Raw genomic sequence first — 23,491 nt, 5'->3', positions numbered from 1 at the left:
AACACGTATGAGGACGCACATGACTGGCTCGAGGAATTCAAGCACACAGCTAATGTTAACGGGCGGAAGACCACACAGAAATTGGGTTACGTGTATTTTCTGCTTCAAGACGGAGCCCGAACATGGTTTACGAATCGCGTTTGGTCGTCTTGGGATGAGTTTCGGCAGAAGTTCCTCGATACGTGCGCGAGCACCGAAAGACAAGAAATCGCACAGCGTCTCCTCGAGTCACGGCTTCAGAAACCAAATGAATCCGTTACGATGTTTGTTGAGGACATGGCGCGGCTGTTTCGTCGAGCAGATCCCAATATGCCCGATCCAAAAAGGTTAGCCGCCTCAGGAGCAGCAGTTTGCTGGTCTCGTACGAAACCCGCCTACAAGTGTTGATGAATTCTCCAAGAAGGCGACATCCATCGAACGTGCACTGCATCTACGCTACTGGCGGTATGACCTCCCCAACCCACAGTGCACCGATCAGCGCGGCAGCCACGACCACAGCGATGACACGGGACAAAGGTTCTTTGCGCCAACTGATACGAGAAATCGTACAAGAAGAGGTCAAGAAGCTCGTCGCCAAACCGAATGACTGCGCAATTGCCTCAGCAACAGAAGTTTTGCGCCAGGAGATCAGGCAAGCGCTCTCGCTTCCTGAGCCGAACACAAGCACCCCCAAGGCAAGCTATGCAGACATAATTCGCCGACAGCCAGCGAACGTGCCGACACCGCATCAGTACCACCAGCAACATCCGCCAACAGCGCCTTGATACTACAGAGAAACTTCGACGTCGAGGCGGCCACCACTTCGCAAAACTGACATCTGGTGTACCACTGACCATTAGCCCCTGTGCTTTCATTGTGGGGAAGCAGGCCACACCGTTCGGTATTGCCCGTATTGCGTCGCAGGGTACCAAGGGTTTTCTGCCACTATTCCTCGGCGCCATTTCAATGAAACACCTGACGTCGACACGAGTGTCATGACCCCGCGGTATGTTCTTCTTGGGTTTCAGTCACGCTAACCGTCTCCTGGGCGAGCGCGACCTGTCAGTGATGCTCCATCCTCTAGACGGAGCACCACTGACATGCCAAGAGGGAGATTTCCTAGTCCATGCCGGGGAAACTAAAAGCAGTGACCTCATGGGGGAAGATTGCGAATCGTCGAAGTGCTTAAAATCCCACAATACTGCCTAGCGAAGATACACAAATTTTCAATGATTCGACGAAAGATGGGGTTGTTACTGCAAAAGTTCCAATTACGATTGATGGACATGGCGACATGGCATTGGTCGACACTGGCACGGACTTCTCAATAATGAGTGAGAGTCTGGCAGACAAGCTCAGGAAGGTTAGAATGGAATGGACAGGACCGCAGATTAAAGGAGCTGGAGGGCAGCTACTCACATCTACCGGAAAGTGCACCGCAAGAATGAAGATAGGGGATGCATCCTTCGTCGAAACTTTCATTATTCTCTACGAGTGTTGCAAACAGGCAATCTTAGGGATGGATTTCTTGCGTAAATATGGTGCCATCATCAATATACCGGACGGTGTACTGATTTTTTCAGCGGATCAAAGCGCAGCGCTACACTGAAAATTCCTGCGAGTCATTGACAATGTGACCATACCTCCGTTATCATGCCACCTTGTTTCAGTCGCGTGCAGTGCGCAGAATACTAGAGAAGGAATCGCTGAACAAGTATTGATGTTTCTACTCTCTCGCGGTGTTGCAATTGCCAGAAGTATCGTCAATGTTGAGTGCGGTGAAGCGGAGGTTCTGTTGACGAATTTTACCAATGAGCGACGACACATTACACAAGGCACTACGCTTGCCTACTTCGACGAGATCACCGAAATCCGCGAGTGCTGTGTAGTACAACAGGACGAGCCGCAAGCCACGTCAGCCCCACGACCTATTGACGTAAGCATGGATTTATTATCAGCGCAGAGACAGCGTCTAGTAGATCTTCTTCACCAGTTCAAAGACTGTTTTTCATCCACCTTGAGGGTCAGTCAAACGCCACTGATGAAGCACAGGATAATAACGGAGGAGACGGCAAGGCCAATACGACAGAACCTATACCGCGTAGCACCGAATGAGCGTGAAGCAATCCAGGAACAAGTGAAGAAAATGCTCGATGATGACGTCATCCAGCCATCAAGAAGCCCTTGGGCATCGCCAGTAGTGCTGGTTAAAGAGAAAGACGGATGCTTGCGATTTTGTGTCGACTATCGCAAGCTGAACCATGTGACAAAGAAAGACGTATACCCATTACCGCGCATTAATGATTCACTCGACAGGCTGAGGTATGCACGCTACCTCTCGTCAATGGAGCTCAAAAGTTGGTATTGGCAAATTGAGGTCGACGAGCGAGATAGAGGAAAAACAGCTTTTTTAACGCCTGACGGGCTTTATAATTTTAAAGTCTTGCCCTTCGAATTGTGCTCAGACCGCACAACATTTCAGAGACTAGTGGATACCGTTCTGCCAGGCCTTAAGTGGCAGACACGTCTGGTCTATCTGGAAGACGTCATTGTTTTTTTTCAAAAACATTTGAGGAACACCTGAGCAGGCTGCTATCGGTATTCAGGGCAATAAGGTCTGCCGGCCTGACATTGAAACCCGAGAAGCCTCGTTTCGGTTTCAAGGAGCTCTAATTTTTAGGCCATGTGGTGAGCCATGAAGGTGTTCGACCTGATCCCGATAAGATTGCGGCTGTCAGAAAATTTCCGGTGCCAAGGCCAAGGAATAAGAAAGCAGTGATGCGTTTCCTTGGCCTACGCACTTACTACCGAAGGTTTATTGCCAATTTCTCACACATAGCCTGACCGTTAACAAGACTCACAAGAGAAGACATTTCGTTCACATGGGGCTATGATCAACAAGCGGCATTTGACGATCTCCGACAACGCCTGCAGACACCGCCTGTGCTTGCTCACTTTGATGAGGATGCTCCTACCATGGTCCACACAAATGCCAGCAACGTGGGTTTAGGCACTGTACTCATCCAGTGGCAAGACTCAGCCGAGCGTGTGATCGCATATGCTAGCAGGACGCTTTCCCGCGCCGAGTCCAACTACTCCAGAACGAAAAAAGAGTGTCTTGCTGTCGTATGGGCAGTTATGAAGTTTCGTCCGTACCTCTACGGTCGTTCCTTCCACGTAGTCAGCGGCTATCATTCTCCCCGCTGGCTGACCAACTTGAAAGGCCCGTCTGGTCGGCTCGCATGGTAAAGCTTACGCCTTCAATAGTTTGATATGACGGGCGTGTATAAGTCAGGACGGCAACACGCCGACGCCGATTGCTTATCAAGGTCACCGATAAAGCGCGACGATGACACAGAAGATGACAACATGGCATTTGTAGGAGTCGTCGACACCACTACAATTTCATGCAAGCAGAAGGAAGACAGCGAGTTGCTTCGCCTTATTGAATTTTGAATGGCCGGACAACAACCGTCCTTAGAAGATTCGCAAGGAGCCTGCCATCATTCTGCTTACGTAGTGGTGTTCTCTATAAAAAGGCCCTTTCTCCCAAAGGAAGCACCCACCTACTTGTTGTCCCGATGTCAATTCGTGAGGAGATACTTAGTGCTTGCCACGATGAGCCAACGACCGGTCATGTCGGATACACACGCACATTGGCCAGAATCTAAAAGAAATACTACTGGCCAAGACTTCCAGCTATTGTGAAACATTACGTGCGCACGTGCCTCGATTGCCAACGACGAAAATCGCCACCGTTAAAACCAGCTGGACTATTACAACCAATTCAAGCGCCCACGGTACCTTTTGCCCAAATTAGAATGGATCTCCTCGGACCATATCCGACTTCCCATGCTGGCAACAAGTGGGTAATAGTCGCCACTGATTATCTTGTGCGCTAAGTGGAAACAAAGGCTTTGTCAAGTGGCACCGTCATTGAAACCGCGCTATTCTTAATAGAAAATATCGTCCTGAAGCACCGCTTTCACGGCCGCGCTCCTGAAGACGGTGCTTGAGCTCAGTGGAACAGCCCACCGGAAAACCACTTTTATCATCCACAAACGAACAGCTTAACAGAACGCCTCAACAAAACTATTCCCGACATGTTGAGTATGTACATTGATGTGGATCACAAGAACTGGGACGAAATTCTACCGTACATCATGTTCGCCTATAATACAGCGCAGCAAGAAACTACACGAAGAACACCGTTCAGTCTCCTTCATGGCCGTGAAGTGACGACGATACTTGACGCCATGTTACTGCATGACTGCAATGACATCGACTTAGACGCTGCATCTTTTACCCAACGAGCAGAAGAAGCGAGGCAGCTTGCATGCGTCTGAATCACCCAGCAGCAAAATTACGACGCCCAAACTGCGACACCGACACGTCGTCTATTGGCCTGGCGAGAAAGTCTGGGTATGGAGTCCTATCCGCTGCCGGGGACTGTCTGAAAAATTGCTGAAGAGGTATTTTGGCCCCTACACAGTTTTACAACACCTGATTGACGTTAATTACGTGGTCATTCCTGACAGCCCCTCGACAACTCGCCAGCAAAAACCAGAAATCGTGCATGTTGTGCGAATGAAGCCCTATTTTTGGGACTGATTTGCACCATACATTTACTGCACCGCCTTTGTAGAAGAGCATCGGGACGCTGCTCTCTGGAGGGGGGCGAATTCCGCATTGAATATGCAGCACCAAGAAAACAACGAAGAGCACGCGCAGCAAGAGAGAGAGACGAGGTTTTCATCCGATCAGTTTGCCAGTGTTCTGGTACAATTAAAGTGAGTTGTCCTGTATTCAACTGCTACTGTTTCTGCATTGTGACAATATACTACCGACAAAAATGCAATTATGGAACTTAAGAATATGTGCTCAAAACTAGCAGTATCAAGTGGTGAGCACTTTGCCAACATGTGGTGTAGCAATGGTTTACTGCATGACAGTAACTACTTTAATGGGCTGAAACTGTGCGTCCTGCCTACCTTACAATTTGTCACTTTTGGTTTCCATCGTAACTGTTCAATATGTACATGCATCAGCAGTATGCATGTACTGGCCTATGGCAATAAAAAGTGGCAACCTCACCTCTTTGGTGAGACACTCACAACTGAAAATAGCAGTTATGCAATGCCAGTGACCAGCTGATATATCATCAAGGCATCACTGTAGACAGCATTCTTATACAGAATTGTTATCTAGCAAATTAATGAGTACACTGCCATGCAAAGTTACAAGAATGCCAAAGTTCAGCTGCGTGGTTAGTAGTTTGCAATTATACAATACCAAAAATGCAACAGCAACTTTTACTGTGACTGCTACATTAATATGCCAGAAAAGTAATCTGAAATATACACGATGGGTGGTGGTGCTGCCTTGGGTTTCATGCACCATCTACCCCCATATGTCAAGGAGAAGTACAGCACCAACTTGGGCCCAGTTTGTTTTAATCACAAAAAAAGGGCCACACTGTATAGTAAGACATAAAAAAAAAACAGAACTTAGCAAGGTTTTCTGACACTTGTTGCATCCCAGCAGCTTAAACAAAACATAAACTGGCCAAAATTTATCACTGTTAGCACATACACATGGACTGTATTGTCTTTACAGCCGCCTATATGCCACAGGCATGGGTCCTAATATGTTCTTCGAACACATTATGTATCATATGCCAGTATCTCTCACATTCTTTTCGCTAGACGGCTAGTACTTTATCAACTCCATTAAAATTGCATGCTGCTATATGATAGACACTGTCTTAACTCACCCACTTTTGTGTTCTTCGGCGTTACAACGCACGGCCTTTGAGATTAGCCCTGCATTCTCTGTAAAGTGCATGTTGCCTATAACACTAGTGCATTAACTGTAAATGGATGTGCCAGAGCTGAGGCTTGTGTGCTGTATTGAAAAACTAGGGGACCCTAAAGCTTCGCCTTTAGGAGTTTAACGTGATAGTGATATCCTGTCCCTAGTATGCACTTCAAACACTTATGCATGAAACGTTTTCGAACTTGCTATTCACCTACTACGTGGCCTTAAGGGAATAGATGCAGTAGCATGTGTGCCTTTTGTATTGTGTGACCGTCTTTAAACCATGAAGTCATTATGATATTCACATGTTCTGATGACCGATGGCAATGGGTGCTTGCACCACTCATTATTACTGAAATATTTAATGTTGTATTGTGACGCATATATACAGGACGTGTGCATTTGTAAAGCATGAAAGTTACTTTCACTGCACTTTCAAGCAGACGAAGTTATTTTCACTGTATTCGCAAGCAGGCGCGTGGCTCTGTGGTAGAACATCCGCTTGCCACGCAAACGACTCAGGTTTGATTCCCATGCGTATCCAAACGACCTTGGTTCGATCCCCACTTTGACCCAAGATTTTTTCATTATTTATTTCAATTGCATCGTTCTCGGACACGGAAATTTTTGCAAAATGAGCTCTTTAACGCTATCGCATTAGAAATGAAAATTTTCTCTTCTTTTCCTTTTCTAGTATCAACATGCTGAAGTAAAATTCAGTATACTTTACCACCCTACATCAAATAAGCGTTTCTTCTGATGAAGTAATCTCATTTCAAGTGTTATACTAGTCAGCATTTCAAGCGAACTACGTAAACAACGCCAGAATAAATGCATTTAGGGCTTATGCGCACATTAGAGATTCGTAGACTCCCATGGTTTGCAAAGTGACATTCTTTTGCGAACTGTCTACTGTTGCACAACTTTATCGAGAATACTCACCAGCAACATCTCTCTTGTCAATGGCAACTAAAGCTTCGAAGAGCTCCTTGAGAGGATTTGTGTTTGGTGGGAGGCCATGCAACCAGATGAGCAGCATTCGATAGCCATGCTCTTTGTAGCTTGATTTGCCTGAAAAGGCCACAAAGACAAAATAATGAAAAAACAGGAATAAGAAAAAAAATAACTGCTAAGAATTTCACTCTGTAATATAGCCAGTTTTTCTCTAAACCACTAAAATACAATGACAATTTTTGATCAAACATGAATAATTTGGCAGATCAAAGGTTAGAAAAAGCTTGTGCCTTTCATGTTGACTACAAGGGGAACCATTTAGTGTCATAAAAACACGACATAGATGCATGTGCTCTCGGCGGACGTGGTCTAGAGTACGCTATTTAATGCCTCCTCATCATTTTTTTTACAATAGTTATACTAACAAGACTGCCTATTATTCAAATTTAAGCCATACTGCTGCTCCTCGTGCAGGTTTGCTTCTGCATACTTCATTCGAAAAGCGTCATACATATAAGTCACTAATACATACCTAAGTACAAGTGTAATTGTTCCTGACCATTAAAACTAAATGTAGTGTCAATTTTTATGAAAGGGAACATGGCGACGTGTGGCCTGCTCGATCTGGTGGCTGCTGGCAGCGCGTTCAAGAGGAAGCGATAGCAACCACAGTCTCTTTTTGCATCATCTTGCGGCGAGCAAAACAACCATTAGTTGGTAATATAGAACGGCAAGCTTGCAACCCCTCGCCCTTCAAGGCAATTACCACCTCTCGCGAAATCGCCTTAAAGGGGGAGGAGGTCGCAATCTTGCCGCTGGTTCCATATCAAACATGAATGATTGTTTCGCTTGGTGCGAGATGATGCAAAAAGTGACTGTGGTTGCTATCGCTCCCGCTTGAGCGCGCTGCCAGCAGCCGCCGGAGCGCGCCGGTCACGCACCCCCATGTTCCCTTTCATAAAAATTGACACTGTACATGGTACTACGTGTTAGGTGTTAATGTCTGCTTCAAAACTAATATTTTTTCTTCTATTTTCTGCAACTTAAAATTAACTGTTTGAGTAGTTACTGTTTTTTTAGATAAAAGGCTAAACAGTAGCTAAGGCTGGTGCTTTCATACAGCTGGCCACCAAAAACTCCCTAGACCTATGTACTTAAATGTACTTACAGTTCATTTAAGAACTTCCTAGCATTTGCACTTTTTGTATTTATTCCAGCACGGTTACCTGAGTTACTCAAGAAAATAAAAGAAACACTTGCACAGTAGCTATAGCATACAACAGGGGTTTAAAATTACAAACTTAATAAAACTGTAAGAAACATGACTTTAGTACTTTATGTGCGACTCAAAAAAGTGGGCGTGGTGCAGATCAGAATTAAGGGTTCTTATATCTAGAAGCCCAAAAGTTCGCAACTACATGAAGCCTATTGGTTGTCTACAGTATCACTAATATTTCTAAACAAAGCATAGCCATATAGTGATCTGCCATCCTAAATGCTTCACATAACCTATTTGCCACAAGAACAGCTTCCGACGGATCTCTACGGTGGTTATAGTGGACATTGTCCCCTTTGGAGTGCCATTTCCCTATGAACCACTGCCAGAAAAAAGCTCTATAAAACAAAACCCATAAAGTATTATACTGAAAGCACAAGCTAAGGCACGAAAGACCTACTAAGCGTTAAATTTTGCCTACGCTTACAGTACTTGGCCTCTAAGATAAAGCTAGTGCAAAAGTACACAATACAGCAAATCACCTGTGTACTGATGTTCAATGGCCTTGATATGTTCAGGAGTGAATCCCCAGTGCCGTGCCAAGTGTTTCCAGTCATTGGGCATTAGCATCTCCTTGGCCAGGGTCCAGGACAAGCGTTGCATCTGTTGCTGCCGTTGCTGTTGTAATTGTTCCCCATCCTCGGCATTGTCAGCACCAGAATGTTGCTGCTGATCACTTGCCACACTCTCCTCCTTGATGTCCACAAGACTGTTGCAGAACTGGCGGGTACCAGGCTGCAATAATTCAGCAATAAGCAGTTAGAAAACAGCACTTCATTCAGGTTTATTCAGGTACCTTGCCCATTTTCCACATACACTTATAAAAAATGTCATTCTTCATGCGAACAACACTGAATGTCATTAGCGGAGAGCAGGATACAGCCCTTGCTACAATATCAAAGCAGCTGAGCAGTTTTTCTTTACAGTTAAATTAACGACATGTTGATCTTGTGCCTGTGACAAGCACTCATTGAAGACAAACTGGGAAGACACATAGCAACCGCTCAAGTAAAAAGGCATTTTTAAAAGAACATAGAGAAATATTTTTGTTCTCTCACCTGGAGTGTTGTTACCAACTGTTCCTTGGCCTTGCACCTGTGCTTGATCTCGCGTTCAGCCGTAATGAGCATATCCACTATTGCTGTATAGCTGCCACGTGCAGCTATGTAGAGTGCCGTGCGTCCACCCTGTCCACATGAAACCAGTGTCTCGCTTCAGAGCTCCATTTCAAGGTTTTAGGTAGATTCCCCAACACACTCTAATTGTGTGTTAGAGAATCAACATACTCTAATCAACATCATGAAAAGTTTAACAATGCCAAAATATAGTAACTATTGTGTGTATTTATTCTTTGACCGGAATTATCTGTTTATAGTTTGTCACTTTGTCCCTGTAATGTTATTTTCACATGATTGTGTTTGCACACTTATATTTCAAGTGAGAACATTACCGAAAGAAATAAATTTATTCATTAAATATTGTTCAGTCATTTCATCTTTAAAGATTCACAAAGAACATTATGAAAGGTACAAATTCAAACCAGCTATAAAGTCTTAAAACTGGTTCAATACTTGTCAGATGCAAAAGATGGTGTCGTTAGCCATATGTGGGATTGCATGCAAAATGCCTGCAGATAGGTACCTACAAAGAACCTATATTTTCCACTATTTCTCATCGATGTCCACTCGAGGCAACATAAAAATGAGAACAGATAACACTGCTGCGAAACCTAAGTAAGTAGTAACATCATGCACATAATTTTTCTGTGTCCATAACCTAGTACGTGTAGCAGAGAGCACAGTCAACCCATACAGTAAGGACAGATACACCCGTCCTTAAACTTAGCCCACAACACGTGTAACTGCATATTTTGGCAACGATGCATTGTTCCGTTTCCATAAATTATAGTAGTCACTGTTGGCAGGCAGAACGTGCCATATATTTTTTTCAAGCACCCATCGCATAGTGCAGCCAGAAAGCATGAAACACACTGCACCTTTTCAGGAAGGAAGAGGTCTGCTCCATGGCTCACCAGCACCTGTACCACTTCAGTGAAACCAAGCTCAGCTGCTATGTGCAGCGGTGTTTGTAGGCGCTGCAAAGAAGAACAAATTTTCCACAGCTTAACAGCAGCTTTATTCTGGCCAAGTTCTAGCTAGAGTGACAAAGATGACACTCAGTGTCATTTCAGATGCAACTGACAAGGCACAACGTGCCATTTTTTTTTTTTTTCTCTCGATAATTTCTTTGGACATTCCGATCAATCACTAGCGTTTCCATTCAGTGCAGGTGCACTAATAAGGCATCTTCATCTCACATCTAAAAATGTCAGACTCAAACTTACGTTGTTGGTAGCATTCACCAATGCACCCTTCTGGACCAGTAAGTCGACCATGCTGGCATGGCAACCGAGAACAGCTAAATGCAATGGCATGTTGCCGTGCTGAAAAGCGAAGGCGAATTACAATATGTCAACACGATCAGGCCACTACTAATGCGGGACATATAATCTGTCTAAATATGTCGAGTAAAAGAAATGAACATCATCAAAACTGGTTTATTGACAATCAATGTTTTTTTACTACCATGCAGATAACACACAGACATGCTAAGGATGCAAAATACACTGTATATTCTGTAAGAAGTCTTTCCATGAATTCAGTTATTAATCACTCTGCACAATAAACTAAAGAGACAACCCTTTTTTTTTGTTTCTGTGAATGCTTGGAGCTTTTTTGCAATGAGCTACTTATTACAAGAAAATATGCAAACCATGCATAAAATTGCTTTTTATTTACACCAATGTATGATTCAATATGCTTGACTTCAATTATGGCCATTTGTGCACTCTACGATACCAATCAAAAGAATCTCTAAACATACCTGCACACACACAAACATGTTTTTGATGTTATTTTTAATTTACATTTCCATTGGTCTTATACATATATTCTTAAAAATTATGCAGAAGAAACAATAACTTCAAGTTTACGAGTACTGCGCTTATTGAAGGTAACAGATATGAACCACCAAACCATAAAGGCATTGTTGATCACCTTATCTTTGACTGTGAGTGAAGCTTTGAACTGAAGCAACGTTTCCACAACATCCAGGTGGCCTAATGAGGCAGCAATATGAAGCGCTGTTCGAGCTTTCTGTATGAGCAAGAGGAAATAGAGCTAATGAGGAAAGAGCAAAAGAAGACAAACTTCACATAGATTGAGAATGAATAGCTCTAAACAGCCATGCTCCTGCCTTGCTAGTAAAAACAAGATAGCAGAGAGCCAACAAAGTTCACCAAACTTTGTCTTTCACTGCTGTGCATTAACTAGCATTAGCCAATGCATAAATGTAACAAAACAGAGATTCAGTAGACTTTCACCAGAATCAGTGAAGGGGTCGTGAGAGTCCACATGTTGTATCAGGTGTTTGTCTTAGTATAAATGATTCACAAAACTCAAAATCTACCATCTCTAGCCCAAATGGCCTTGCCACTAATAAATAAATGAAAGAGCAATAAAATTTAAAGGCACAATGAAAGAAAAAAATAGATATATGGGATTTTTATGAAGTAAGGCACAGCTTTATTGTGAAATTGAGCAACTTAGCTTGCTACTTCCTGATTTTCTGTGAACCTGTGCATTGTCAAGAAAGCTGAAATTTTAAAAACTTAGTCCGCTTAAATGTTGTTTAGTACACTCATGTTGCTGAAAAATTTTTGCAACTGGCATTATTAGCTGTAACACACACCTCAAAGAACACATCAATTATTTTTTATATGGTACCAGCTCTACAGGCTTAAATGTAAATACAGATGCTGGTGTAGCTCTTTACGCCCACTGAATCATGTATTCAGCAAAGTACACTACTATGCCTGTCAATTAGGGTCGCTGTCCGAGCCGAGTACAAGGCGTCAGCAGTGGCTGCAGAAGTTCTTCAGCTTAATGCAATCATCACTTCGTGTTAAACAGAATTACTTTCTATTAAATAGATAGGAATAATTTATTGTTCACATTGTTCCTTATATGTTAAAATCTGGCTTTAATGCAGCCCACTGAAGTAACACAACACATACACTTAGATAAATAAAGAATAGACACCCAATATCTCCTTCAACATCACCTCATTGATTCTGTTTGCAGCATTCTTGAACTGGGTAAACGGGCACAAACAAATACAAACTACAGAAAAAAATTGTGGGTGGCTGCACATTTCAACAGGAATGATCACTTCAGCTGAAATCAAGAAAAATGTAATGTAGCTATGTTACACCTTGTAAAAGTAGAGGTGTCGGCCAAAGCTCTTCCCTTAGCATATCTCTTTTTTTATCTGCCAAAACAAAAGTGTTCGTATATAACACACTCACAGCATCGGTGATGGAAGCATCACATTTGTGTTCCAATAGTATCTGCACAGCCGCCTGGTGCCCATTTTGTGCTGCTAAGTGCAAAGGCGTGCTCCTCTCCTGTAAATAAAATAAAGAAATATCAGTTACTAAGTCATCAGAGAGAGAGGACAAGCATTTCCTGGACTTCTCGTTTCCTTTCTGAATCCTCGTAAATTCTTTTTTTGCTCTATCATGCTTGTAGAACTTGGAGCCGCGCAAAGAAGCACCCGGCAAAATCGATGAAGAATGAAACTTTTCGAGTGTCCTAATTGACAGGAAGTGACGGGAATTCATTCGAAAGAGCAAGTATACAATATGGCAAGAAATTATAGTCCTATGTTGGCCAAGTGTAAAAGTATCTACAAAATCTAGCATTCAAGTGTTTAATACTGCTAATATGCGTATGTCAAGGTGAATTTACGCAGTGATGAGGAAAGAGCAAGTTTTAGGAACAGTTAAAAAGCCAAACATTGAAACGGAAATACAAGGAGAAAGACAAGAAAGGCCTGGACAGTTATTCAGTAGGGATAAGGAGTGCTTAGACAAGAAGCATGATGGTTATTAAGAGGGAATATGAATCAACATTTTCACATGTAAAAAAACTTAGAAATGACAATCCTATGCAATTGTAGATCGAAGCTTTTAGATTATACATGATGCACTTTCACATGTAGTTTATTGTTCTTGGCTGCTGGAATGCTTTCCTAGTGATCAGCAATACCAACTTCAAATTCCTGCTACCGTCAGCTTTCAGCTAAGCCGGTCTTGAAATGTGTAGCCTATGAATTAAGCTCTCAATTTTTTATCCATATAAATGAATGGTGTTTCTTCTTAACAATAACAAATTGTAAAAACATTCATCATTGTTGAAAACTATGAATAATTATTCCCTCACATAGTTTGGGTCATCCATGTCCATTTTATTACTCTGCAGCAGGCGCTTCATCACAAGATGATGTCCTCGCTGTGCAGCGTGGTGAAGTGCTGTGCACCCAGACTGGAGAAATATAAAAATTACAACACTAAGGATGAATTTTGTGAAGCAAAATGTTCTATTCAAGGCTTTTTTTTTTATCTTCATGATTTCAAAGTACACGTGCAGTTTAGACCTACAGAGAAGTGCTGTACAAAAGTGATAGAAACAGTCCGACGTAGCCAATTATATCAAGAGGTGAAACTTTCTGAAAGAGTTTGTCAAACTTATGAGCTTTCATAAGTGATGCTGATTACAGAATGTTACATACATTCACGAGTAACAATGTCCATGACAACAGCAAACTCAAAAAATGAAGTATCCACCGTTGTGTAATGCTTAAGTGCACATCAAGAACAAATGTGTGAAAGGAAGCAATTTTTGGGAAACTGTAACCCCAAAAATTATGAAAAAGTAGACAAGAAAAAGACTTCACAGGGCTGCAAGGAACTTCCTTTGATGTATAAAGAACAGTACGCTGTCATTTTTGGCAGCATGTCACACGAGCAATATCACTTTGTAATAATGATCAGTTAATGATGAATCACTAAAGCTTTACCAGGCAATCATTATAAAAGGAGGAGGAGATGAAATTTCATAGGGCGTGGGCACTATATCGAAGGTCTGAATGATATGGACAACCTTTTTCAAGAGCAACATAAGAAAATTGGCACACCAATTGAATGGGCCCACCGATTAGGAACGTACTATTCTCTATTTCTTTTTTAATATTTACGGAAACAGCACTGCACAGTTCTCACTCAAAAAAGGATGGACTTTACAGGTATAATGAATGAGGAATGCTAATATGTTATATATGTGTCCAAAAGTCAGTCTTGAAATGGCAGACCGTGTACAAGTGAGATTATCATGCCATCAAGGTCAGAATCTATGTCTGCCAATGTGCTAGCAATGTTGCTCATGTGAAAATCAATAAGAGTGCCACTGAAGTCTACTCGACCTGCAAATGCGTGCTGCAGCTGTAGTAATTGCCAAAATGCAGCAAGTCGGTATGTCATAATATATCACTGTGCATCCATCCCTTAAGTACAAATACTGAAACTGGTTTGTATAAACAAATACAATTACAGATTTCAAATTATATAGGGTGCTCTCAGAATGCTAGTGTTTTACTATTAGGGTATTTATAATAACCCAACTGCAAAAGAAAAGTATAAAATACCATATCAACTCTATGTACTATGATGAGAGGTCAATAAAAAAGAAATAACCAGAAATGCACCCATAGCAGTTACATATAGTAAGTATTTCTCAAAGTCGTACAAAATTTTCTCGCCCATTGGCATATCCAAAGATACTGCCCTTATCTGAAAGGCTAGCTAACAAGCATTGAGGCCACATTATTTATTCCCCACAAAAATGTCCTCAATCTTGCCAGAATCGGAAGGTTACTTGTTTACGATTAGAGGTTTTCAACACACAATATACAGAAGGAGGTTCCAGAGTCACGGACTGTATTGAAACTACCGCATACTGTTCTCATTTGCTTACAATGTTTTACAAAAAAAAAAGACAGTACACCAAGTCCTGATGATGAATAAAAAAAAAATTGAGACAAATAACTGAATAAATGGTTAAATACAATGAACATCATGAAGTACGTTTTTTTTTTTGCAGATTAATAACTTCATAGTTGACAATAACAGAATCTTTTAAATAAGTTGAAAAGATCAAAATAAAGAAAAGGACATTTACCTTCATGCAAACCAAGTGGTGTAGCTATGTCTCTGTATATACAACAAAGGTGAGAAAAACACAAAAGAAAGTAGGTCAAAGAAAACACTGAGAACAAAGGGGTGACAAAAGTAATTGTATTTTATTATAAAACCCCGAAATTCCTAAGTATCTTAACAAAGTAGTATACTAAGGCCCTGAAAACAGCACAATGATAAGGATTTTCAAAAATAACACATCCAAATTTCCATTCTACATTTGCATTCTGTACATTTGGCAGCTTCCATCTTTAACTCTCAATAGGCAATACCTAAAACCATGTAATATTAGTCTTTCTAACTCAGCCTCTCTCCCATTACCTGCTCATCACGAGCATGAAAAAAAAAAAAGAAGAATTGCTGCTTAAACTTCAACACACGTAGTAGTTGAACAAAGTTACAATAAGTTCACATATGACATCTGACTTTAAGTTTTGTCTGGCATTGAGTGCAAATATGCAGTCGTGTATATCTGCTACATAATCATTTCAGCAAGAGAGATTTTCGTCTTGTTCCATGGTATTCAAGTTTGATGGTAATAATTCAGAAAGCTGGAGTGGATGCCTCAGGCCTGTAGCCAAGATTTACTTTTGAGGGGGGGGGGGGGGGGGTGTTACTCGTAGAAGGCCTTAAAAAACACCTATTTTCTTCATCTATTCTCAGTAAAACACTCCCTTCTGCCTAAATTCGGGGGGAGGGGAGGGGGGCTCCTGGGCACCTATCCTGGCTACGGGCCTGGTATGTCTAAAGCATGAACAAAGTTGAAGAAAATGTTTTTAAAAATTACAAAGAGAAGAATTTAGAAAAATAAAAAAAAAGTATATTTGGTGCTACAGAATATCGAAGTAATATTGTGCTGCAGACCACAAGTTGTTCCATACCTTGTCCTTGATGTTGGGGTCAGCTTTGTACTGTAGCAGTTTCTCTACAATTTCCATGCAGTTGTTGATAGCCGAAATGTGCAGAGCAGTTTGACCATTCTGTTGCCAAGAAAAATGTCGTAATCAGCAGCATTACACATTGAAAACAGCAGATTTAAGAAAGACTGCTGAAATAAATTCATTTTTTGTTCATATTTCTTAGTATTACAGAAGTGCCCTGGTTACATAGCACAATTTCAAATCGAAATATATGCTGAGGATTGGAAAACTTTGTTAACTTTTCATTGCCTCTGCAAACATAAAAGTTGTGTGTCTCGTAGACAGGCATAATTGAAGTCACGAGCCACCAATGTCAAAAGTATGCCTGATTGATCTAAAAATATGGAAAAACCTCACTGTGGATTTTCTAGTAATTTCTAAGCTCCAGCACTCTAACGTTATGCTTTGAAAATACATAATATTAAGGGTATGCTGGCATTGTTCAAGGATGTCATTACTCTGACACCCACCAGCTCATTATTAACAAGACTGTAATTAACAGGCATTTGTTACAATGCAAAGAAGTAATACAAAAAAAATTGCCCGCAGCTTCCCTCGGGGGAACACTGAGGAGGATGCGGACCATATAATTGGTTAACGGGGTGTTAAAGTGCGACTTACTTGGGTCGATGGCTAAATTGGTTAACGTGGTTGTGAAATGGGGTGTTAAATTGCGACTTACTTGGGTCGATGGCTAAATTGGTTAACGTGGTTGTAGGAGGGGGTGTTAAATGAGTGAACACGTACACACGTATGCGAAAGGGCGGCGCTGGTCGAAGGGACGTCGATCATTGTGTTTGTGGATTCGTTGGAATTCATTTCACCGCGACCTTGGACGTCGACGCGCCGTACAAACCAACCGACGAGCGGCAACTGAGCGAGCGAGCGCCGACCTTGAGTATATATACAGCACGACGGCGCATGCACTGTCAGCTGTTGAATGTTCTCGAAGCGCGACGCCACATGCGCGTCCACTGGAGAATCAGGAGAATTGTAGATGTCGAACGCGGTGTGTAGAGGAGGAAGGGTGCACAGATGGTGGAGGAGTGAAGCGCGCGCGGTGTGTAGAGGAGGAAGGGATGCACAGATGGTGGAAGAGTGGGCGACGGCGCGACGGCGCATGCACGCGCGTCAGCTGTCGAATGTTTGAGAAGCGGTGCGGACGGCGCACTACAAGGCGCGAGTATAATATGCTCCGCATCTAAAAAAGGCCATGCCAATACATGTTTTTCATATGAATTACATTGCGACACTGTTCACACCATGTGGAAAAGCCCTGTAGCACTCTAGAAAGACGAGAAAAGCTAACCTTGTCGATGGCGTTGACCTTGATGGTCTCTGTGGAGTCCAGCATGAATGCAATGACTTCATGATGATTATTCTGTGCAGCACAATGAAGTGCAGTTTGACCTTGCTGCGTGTTAAAAAAGGAGAATAGATGAGAGAGGTGGCCATGTAGTCGTGTTTAGCACCATACCCAAGTATTCACGTATTAGCTGTTAACATCTGGATACATATACAAAACAATTAAAACTTTCTGAATAAAAAGAGAATAATAGTCAAGTCTTTGTGTGATATTTACGAATTATAGGTACAAAAGCAAGGTGCTTCAACACTATTAAAACAGAACAGCAGATCAACATTGTCACAAGAGTTTGAAAGCAGTAGTAAGCTTGCTCTTTACAAAGATTCAAAACAAATTAGAAAAAACATCTTTTATTCTTCAGTGAAGGAAGCTACAGCATTTAAATGTAAGCACCAGGGTATGTACTTTTATGGGCTTTTCGGGCAGATTCCACTGTGTACCTGCACTGAACTTCAGCACCGTTTATCTAGAAAGGGCTTTCACAAATAATTCTGCTTTTTCGCTCAATAAAACAATGCGCAATAAAACAAAGCAAGGTGGCACCGTATTTCAACAGCCTGAAAGAACCTCCAACAGCAACTTTGAAAAAAGAATCTCCTGCTATTCAACTTTCCTGAACAAACATCACATGTGGAACAAAGCACATCAAGTACTTAGTTTTTCAGTCGTACAAAATGAAGTCATGGAAACAGGTCACTTACACGGTTGACTGCTCGGCAACTGGCCCCACTTTCAACAAGCAGCTGAACAGCACCTCGGTGGCCAAACCACGCTGCCATCAGTAGTGGCCGCATTCCATACTGCAATTTCAACATTCCCCAGTAGTTCTCTTTCTCAGCATTTCCCAATAGTTATCTTTCTCAGCAACATGTGTTCTCAAACAAAACAACAACAATAATAATAGAAAGATGAGTCATGAAATTCAATTGAAAGGGATGTGCAAACAGCCAAAGATTAAAAAGTAAAACAAGAAAAAAAAATTGCCCGCAGCTTCCCTCGGGGGAACACTGACGAAGATGCGGAGCATATAATTGGTTAACGGGGTGTTAAAGTGCGACTTACTTGGGTCGATGGCTAAATTGTTTAACGTGGTTGTGAAATGGGGTGTTAAATGGCGACATACTTGGGATGGCAGCCTGCATGGGGTCGTCCAAGTCGATGATTTCGGGAAGAGCTTCGATTTCGTCGTCGTCATAGGTGCCTACTGCATCGTCATCGTCGAAACGTTCGAGTCGGCTCCAGTCTATGTGAACGTTGAGGTGTTTGTACAGCGGAGTGTTTTCCGACGCTTGCACTCGGCTTCCCGTTTTCGAAAGCCCGGGTCCTCTTGTTGACGCTTACGTTTCAAAGCGGCCGAATCCGGTGCTGCTGCTCGACGCTGACGTCTCTCAGCGGCTTCACGTTCTCTAAGTTGAGCATCTTCCGCTCGACGCCGATGTTTACGTTCGGCATCGCGAGCTCTTCTTCGCGCTGCCTTGTCTTCGGACGACGACTTGGTTGCGGTTCCGCCAACACTTAGGCCGGCGCTGGTCGAAGGGACGTCGATCATTGCGACCTCGGACGTCGATGCGCCGTACAAACCAACCGATGAGCGGCGACTGAGCGAGCGAGCACCGACCTTGAGTATATATACAGCGCGACGGCGCATGCACTGTCAGCTGTCGAATGTTCGAGAAGGGGGAGAAGCGCAACGGCGCATGCGCGCGCGTCAGCTGCCGATGTTCTTGAAGCGCGACGGCGCATGCGCGCGCGTCAGCTGCCGATGTTCTTGAAGCGTGACGGCGCATGCGCGCTACATTATACAGCTAGCGAATGTTCGTGAAGAGGAGAAGCGCACGCGGTGTGTAGAGGAGGAAGGGTGCACAGATGGTGGAGGAGTGAAGCGCGTGCGGTGTGTAGAGGAGGAAGGGATGCACAGATGGTGGAAGAAGGAGGAGGAAGCTTGCGGACGGCGCCGCACTACAAGCCTCGAGTATTAGATGCTCCGCATCTAAAACACAGATTTACCTTGTCTGTCACCTCCACATCACATTTTGCCTGGATGAGGACTGCCATCGCTTCAAGGTGACCGTGAGCTGCAGCCCAATGAAGTGGCACCCTCTCCATCTAAGGAGTCAGCAACGAGTTAGAGAAGTATGAATCACACGAAATACGATGAGCGGTACATTAAGACTCTTCAGTAGGATCAAACCTATACTACATTGTAAAGCCCATACGTGTGTTCTTGCGTTGACATCCACCTTCGATTCAATAAGGTGCTTAAGCGTTGCAACATCATTCTTGATTGCAGCTTCATGGAGTAACAATTCATTTTTGATACCTGCAAGCAAACACAACAGAAAAGAGTTGTAATAGTTTTGTCTCGTGATTAAAATTCCAAACTTAAGAAGCAGGTTGTTTCTTGACTACAACACAAGCACACAGTGATTCACAAAAATATACAAGGTCAGAATTTCTTGGAAGGCCAGATAGGCACACATACAGAGTAAAAGCAGCTTGTACAAACGACCAACATCGGCTTCGGTAGTTAGCTGCCAATTTTATGATGTACTTGTTCAAGGACTCATCAACATTGGATAAGTTAGATAATGACAGTTTCCAAGACTTAATATGTGTCTTTATATATGCAAATTGCAAACTGAAAATCCAAGTTATATTCCAACATGCAAGCTTATATTAGTTCGACTCATATATTATTAGGGAAGGATGGGTTTGGTTTCTCACACATATTCCAATGGCTCACATTGTTTTCGTAAACATGCTGCCTATGAATTGTTTAAATTAAAGCCTCTTATCGAGAAATAGCTTGTTTGCAGCTATCCTGGGCGATTATCAATGATAAGTTATGCCAGTCAAGTATATTTATAATGAAAAAATACAGGATGGGTTAAGGTTAGAATTATATGCGCTATTGAGAGGCAGTGCTATTCAATTTCAAAGCCAAATCCAGCAAATGTAGAGCTGCTTCAAGTATAACAGGAAGACATTGGAATGCTTAGCCAACAACACTAGCACATAACAGCACCACAGGAGTCCAAACATAACAGAAATAGCAATGGAAGAAAGTTAGCCTGTAATCCAGGAGAACAGAAAACAAGAAGAAAAAAGAAGGTGAGGGTGCAAAGCTTCAAACAAATCATTACATGTCTACCTGCAAATGGAGAAGAATAGTTATGTTAATTGTTGAATGAAGGTTCTGAGGGTTGATTAGGCGGACGTTAATGTGCACATAAGTGCAGCAGCTTGACACGCAGTCCGTACATCTTGGAATAACACTGTTAGGACACCTACCTAGAAAGAACTTCGATATTAAATTATGGTAGAACAGAAGTGTGGAGAAAGTTTATGCATAATATCGTGAAAAAAAAAAGAAATGCGGAAAATCGATAAAGATCGGCAGCCGAAGCCCCATTCCCCCGCTGTAGATCGTTGTGTATGGTATTCGGCTGGAAGGCACGAGGTTCTGGGTTCGATAAGCACTGCTAAAGCGGCGTATTCGATAAATGGAAAATAACGTTTCTGCTTAGTGTCGCTGATGAAACAATACGCTATAAACATCCTATGTGTAGCTGCAATGTATCACAGATACACAGATATATCTAAGTAATACAAATATATGAGATGATAGAACAGCCCGGCGCCGCTGTGATAGTCATTGATGCACAGCACATGTGTGACGGGAAAAGTAAGCCATTCTACATACGGGAATGCGTCGATGTACCTTTTTTCCCGTGAATTGTTGCGCGCTCAACGGCCCACGATATGCATAACACTCATTAACTCCTTGAATGCGCCGGCAGTGCCACAATCCTTCGGCGCAGTGACATTCAAACCGCTATCCAGCATCAACAAGTTGGCTCATCAAAGCGCACACCTTTGTCCGTTTAGATCAGATTACCTGAGCTGGCCCGCGATTTCTGAGACCACTAACATATTTACTACGAAGATTCGGTGTTCGTAATACTTCCCTACGTCGAGAAAACCGTGCTTCCACACCGCAAGTGGCTGCGCTGTACAAAACACCTCACACCGCCGTTTTCACGGCGCTGCGCGAAGCACCCAGCACGGTTCGCGGCGAGATCCCGGGAGTGAAATCGGCGCACCTCTCGAAGTATGACTGAAGTTTAGTGGCACTAGATCGGTTTCGGGCACCCTGCTGGAAGCAACGGAAGTTCGTTTTGAGAGGCGGCCAGACACGTCGGAGGAAGAGGCGTCCATGCTGGGAGCAGCACCCTCTTCGAGGCGTGGCAGAGCGGGCTAAACACACCGAACACACAATTCCCTTAGGATTTGCACCATTGCAGGGCCGTTGACACGACCGTGTGCAGCAGCAAAGACAACATTCTCCTCAACACTCGTCGCCAACTCTACCGTAGTTCCCGAGACCTCCGCTGCCGGGCTGTCGGGAGCGTCGGGCTCCCCAACCCGTCCCTAAACGGAGCCAGCGACGCTGACGGCGCTGCTCGTCATCCAGCGGGTCAATGCTCGCGCGCGGTGTGAATGGCAGCATGTTGCTGCAGCCACCGTAGCGGCAGCACTGCGGCATCGTTCGCAACGTTTGCCGAAAACTGCGAGAGCGCGCTTTCCAAAAGCTCAATGAATGTTGAAAAGCGCAATGAAACCGGCTGAGCGACATAGAATAAAACGACGGATACAGGCAAGGTGATGAATAGACAGGAGCTTGTTGTCGTCGTTAATGTATCCCTTACGCTTTCATGTCGCAGTTAGCAACACTCGATTCTTCTTTCATTACAGCTATCGCATGCGACTATAATTGTTCAAAACTGCCGTTGAGACACACGGAAATGGTTCATGTTAGCGTGGCTCTGAAACTCGAACATGGGTGTACACTCCTTTATAAATCCCTGGTCTGTATAACATTAGAATATTACTTTGAGTATACACAGTTTTGTGGTCTGGTATATCCACAATAACTTTAGACTGACATGCTTTCTGCGTACAACTGACCAAAGATCTGTGTCGAAAATATTCCGCTTATTTCGCAAATTTGCGAGTAAATTGATATGATCAACTAGACGATTGAAAAAAATTACCGTGTAGGGAATATTTATAAATATAGTATCTTTGTTCTTGTTTACGCCCCTAAAGCGCGCGTGTGGATGCACGGGGCTAATCAGTCTTACTCATAAGGGGCCATCATTGATCCCGAGTGCTACAAAATCATATTAAGCATGCAAGATACGAATAAGAACCTTAGGTATAGCCTCATGAACAGATAGCTTATTACTTTGAATGAAATCATCTCGACACCACAAATAATAGAGTATCATTAGTCCTTCATTGCGCCTCAGCATCGGAAAACAAAACTAATCACAATGATATATCTCTATAATTAACGTCACGTAAGTTTATTAAAGCTTAAATTTTAGTTTAGATTGCCCAAATTTTTTTAGCAGTGAAGCAGTCTGAACTATTATTAACTTGTACTCCGTCGTGCAAAACTCTACAAACCGTGTACAGCAGGTGTTAACGTCAAACAAAACCTGTGATCGGCGAAGTGGAGAACGTGGAGCACGTGAAAAAGAGCGACATAGAAAGAGAACACAGACAAAAAGAAAGAACGTAAGAGACAAAAAGAGAGAAAGCGGTAGAAAGAGAAATAAAAGATACATACAGGAACTAAACACATAAAAAGGTAGGAATAGAAATGCATAGAAAAAGAAAGAGATAGAATGAAGCAGACTTGAACGAGAAAGAGAAAGGGAGAAAGAAAGATGGGGAAGAAGAGAGATCAAACGCATTATGAAAGAGAAAAAAGTGATAGAAACAAAGAAAAATAAAGGGATTTATACCATATAAAATGATCACAAATACAGAAAAAGACAGAAAAGAGACTAAAAACAGAACAAAAGAGAAAGAGAGAAACATATACAAAGAGAAAAAGAAATAAATAGAAACAAAAGGTCACCCAGCTCCGTTCTTCCTTCATGTTTGTATATTCTAGCCACTGTAGTTCGGTATCGATAGCGCGAAGCCACCAAAACCTTTTTCCAAGTGTCGCTTTCATATACAACGACTCATTATCGCGACGGAAAATGATAGCGGATCGCCATTTAATCGCACTC

The 23,491-nt window shown here is 42.7% G+C and overlaps 1 protein-coding gene across 1 annotated transcript in view; it reads right to left on the bottom strand.

Annotated features, from left to right (window-relative positions):
- LOC142807195 (uncharacterized) overlaps positions 1 to 21,824 on the bottom strand; it is a 32,250-nt gene extending 10,426 nt beyond the window's left edge. The window contains exons 1-14 of the mRNA XM_075891330.1: positions 21,509 to 21,824; positions 19,622 to 19,725; positions 19,413 to 19,511; positions 18,107 to 18,205; positions 17,349 to 17,453; positions 16,001 to 16,099; positions 13,309 to 13,410; positions 12,393 to 12,491; positions 11,083 to 11,181; positions 10,371 to 10,469; positions 10,023 to 10,121; positions 9,085 to 9,213; positions 8,509 to 8,761; positions 6,739 to 6,867 (exon numbers count right to left, since the gene is read on the bottom strand). Of these exons, the coding sequence (XP_075747445.1) occupies positions 6,739 to 6,867; positions 8,509 to 8,761; positions 9,085 to 9,213; positions 10,023 to 10,121; positions 10,371 to 10,469; positions 11,083 to 11,181; positions 12,393 to 12,491; positions 13,309 to 13,410; positions 16,001 to 16,099; positions 17,349 to 17,453; positions 18,107 to 18,205; positions 19,413 to 19,511; positions 19,622 to 19,725; positions 21,509 to 21,623 (1,630 nt within the window). The 5' untranslated portion in view covers positions 21,624 to 21,824. The remainder of the gene's footprint in view (positions 1 to 6,738; positions 6,868 to 8,508; positions 8,762 to 9,084; positions 9,214 to 10,022; positions 10,122 to 10,370; positions 10,470 to 11,082; positions 11,182 to 12,392; positions 12,492 to 13,308; positions 13,411 to 16,000; positions 16,100 to 17,348; positions 17,454 to 18,106; positions 18,206 to 19,412; positions 19,512 to 19,621; positions 19,726 to 21,508) is intronic.
- Between the last annotated feature and the right edge of the window lie 1,667 nt (positions 21,825 to 23,491).

The sequence above is a fragment of the Rhipicephalus microplus genome, chromosome 1 (assembly GCF_043290135.1).
Source record: "Rhipicephalus microplus isolate Deutch F79 chromosome 1, USDA_Rmic, whole genome shotgun sequence".
Classification (NCBI taxonomy): domain Eukaryota; kingdom Metazoa; phylum Arthropoda; class Arachnida; order Ixodida; family Ixodidae; genus Rhipicephalus; species Rhipicephalus microplus.
Note: the sequence above shows the minus strand (reverse complement) of the source record. Positions and strands in the feature narration are given on the sequence as shown.